General features: G+C 47.6%; 1 protein-coding gene across 1 annotated transcript; it reads left to right on the top strand.

The window, feature by feature from the left end:
• The first annotated feature begins 253 nt into the window (after nt 1-253).
• LOC136509613 (B3 domain-containing protein LOC_Os12g40080-like) lies at nt 254-1,371 on the top strand. Its single transcript, XM_066504358.1, has 3 exons — nt 254-383; nt 519-709; nt 949-1,371. Exons 1-3 carry the CDS (start codon nt 257-259, stop codon nt 1,213-1,215), a joined length of 585 nt encoding a protein of 194 aa, XP_066360455.1. The 5' UTR covers nt 254-256; the 3' UTR covers nt 1,216-1,371.
• Nucleotides 1,372-2,363: the final 992 nt, after the last annotated feature.

Below are 2,363 nucleotides of genomic sequence, written 5' to 3' on the forward strand. Positions count from 1 at the left end.
GTTCATGCATTTAAGATATGCTTCACTTGTGCTTCATGTTTGAGTATCGAGCCTTCACCTACACTGATCAAATCGAAGTTTGTAAACTAATATAGTTCTAAAACCATTTTGCTAGCCCATCTCCAAGAAATATGTCATTAAACACCTCACAAACGAAAATGGGACCATCCAGCTCTGTCAACTTGATGGTAGCAAGGTACGGACCATCGATTTTGACATAACCACCGATGACCGCTGTGCTGTTTCTACGGGCTGGATGGGCTTCATTCGCCACAATAAGTTGCAAGAAGGTGATAACTGCATTTTCCAATCATCAAAGAGCAAGAAGGGAGTGAAACTGATATATCATCCACTTGTACAAAGCCGCCGCCTGCAGCCACAAGGTTATATATAACTATATAAGTATTGCATTTGGTGTTTCCTATAGATTTATATATATATATATATATATATATATATGGGGGGAACATGCTCTGACTCTGATGACGATGCATGTTTGTGAATGGGCTTCTCTGCAGGATATGTCCCTTCAGCCAAGAGTCCTAGGCATGGGGTTGCTAAGCCTCCATATATGCTCCCATGGAAAACGTCTCTAACTGATGAACAGAGGAGTAAAGTAGAAGAGAAAGTTGGAGCTATCCAGTCGGAGATCCCTGTATATGTGACTGTCATGAAGAACAGCAATGTTAACAGCAGGCTGTGCATTCTGGTGAGTCATCATTTCTCTCTTGTGCGGTGCTATATATATATATATACAAGTAAAAGAAGAAAACTGGCTTTTCATTTCCGAAGGTTTATTCTTGTTCATTTGGTAGTCAAGTCAGACACACCATGTCAACATTTTGTGAGTAAAGTTGGAAAGGTCTCTTTGATCAGATCAATTCACTGCAACCTATTTCTGTGCCTGTATTATCACCGAATTCTTTTACATCTTCCATATGTTACCAGGGAATCGGTTCAGAGTATGCAACAAAGTATCTTCCAGGTGGCGACGAGAACCAGCTGACTACGACTATGAGGCTTCGGTGCCCAGGTCGCAGCAAGGACGATGCATGGGAGCCTGAATTCCAGGCCAAGCACGGGAGGCATCAGATCTTTGGTGAAGGCTGGAGGAAGTTTGTGACTGACAAGAAGCTGAAACCAGACGACATCTACCTCTTCAACCTGAGGAAGGACACCAAGATGCTGACGATGGACGTCCACATTATCCAGTAGAGATCGGTGTAGTTGGGCATGATCAGAGCTGTTCGTTCTGTCAAGATTGCGGAGCTTTTGTGTTTCCAGTGTTCGTTTGCTGTTTCCATCCAGATTCTGACTCCTAAGAGATGGAGGTGACTGGTGTTCCATATATAACCTGTCAAATCTCCAGCATGAAACTCTGAATGCGATGTACTCTGAATAAACTTATTTCAACCAATGTGTTGCTTATTTTATTGCAATTCTAGGTGGGGGGATTGCGTTGGATGGTACAGTCAGTCAACAAAGCTAGTTTAAAACTAGTTCATTCAGAATGTTTTGAGCACCTGATTTGTATGATGGGATAAGTCTATGTGTTGGCTGGTCTTTGTGGGGCTGCAACATATGGTCCTTGTGGCTGCATGGTGGTCTTGCTGCCCATCAAGGACAGCATCCTTGACTGGCTAAGACAACATCTTAGCATCTAGGACAGCATCTGTTTTAGGACAGCATATTAGCATCTAGCATCTTGGCATATGCTTGGCTGACTAGCAGCCTATAAATATGTATCCCCAACCCCTCAGGTTGGCATGACATTTGTGTGAGAAATAAACAAAAAAATTACCCAAACTCCTAGTGTCATCCTCTCTCGATGAGAGTAAGAATTCTGCTACTACCAAAAGTAAGAATTCAGCGACTAACAACTGATATTAGAGCCGTACTATCCTGTAGCATGAGCATCTCCTGCTCATCTCCTTTTCCAGCATCGCAACAGCCCCAGCTGGGAGCAGCAGCAGCTCCGGCCGCTCCGGCCGCTCCTGCTCACTCCTCTTCCTCTGCGCAGCTCGTCTGAAGCAGCCCTCTCCCCACGCAGCAGCCCCCCGGTAGCGCGTCATGTCCGCAGGACAGTCTCAGCGTTCGGTCGCCTCGAGCACGCGGCGTCGGCAGGAGGCCGAACTTGCCGCGGCAGAGGAACGCGAGCGAGCGGCAGCAGAGACCGTTGCGGCGGCGGTAAGGGCGTCGAAGCTGGCAGCGGCGGAGCTGGCAACAGCCAGAGCGGAGGCGAAAGCTGCGGCGGCGGCGGATGCAGCGCGTGCGGCGGCAGCGGAGGTCGAGGTTCTGCGCGGCAGCATCAGCAGCTCCATTTCTGCTGACAACAGCACTAACGCGGACCTCGAGGCTGGGGA

The sequence above is a fragment of the Miscanthus floridulus genome, chromosome 15 (assembly GCF_019320115.1).
Source record: "Miscanthus floridulus cultivar M001 chromosome 15, ASM1932011v1, whole genome shotgun sequence".
In the NCBI taxonomy this organism is placed as follows: Eukaryota; Viridiplantae; Streptophyta; class Magnoliopsida; order Poales; family Poaceae; genus Miscanthus; species Miscanthus floridulus.

Bases quoted from the DNA above. Each gene is read 5' to 3' on its own strand.
- LOC136509613 (XM_066504358.1), top strand. From the start codon at position 257: ATGGGCTTCATTCGCCACAATAAGTTGCAAGAAGGTGATAACTGCATT. The intron at 384-518 runs GTTATATATAAC...GCTTCTCTGCAG, and splicing joins CCGCCGCCTGCAGCCACAAG to GATATGTCCCTTCAGCCAAG. The intron at 710-948 runs GTGAGTCATCAT...ATATGTTACCAG, and splicing joins ACAGCAGGCTGTGCATTCTG to GGAATCGGTTCAGAGTATGC.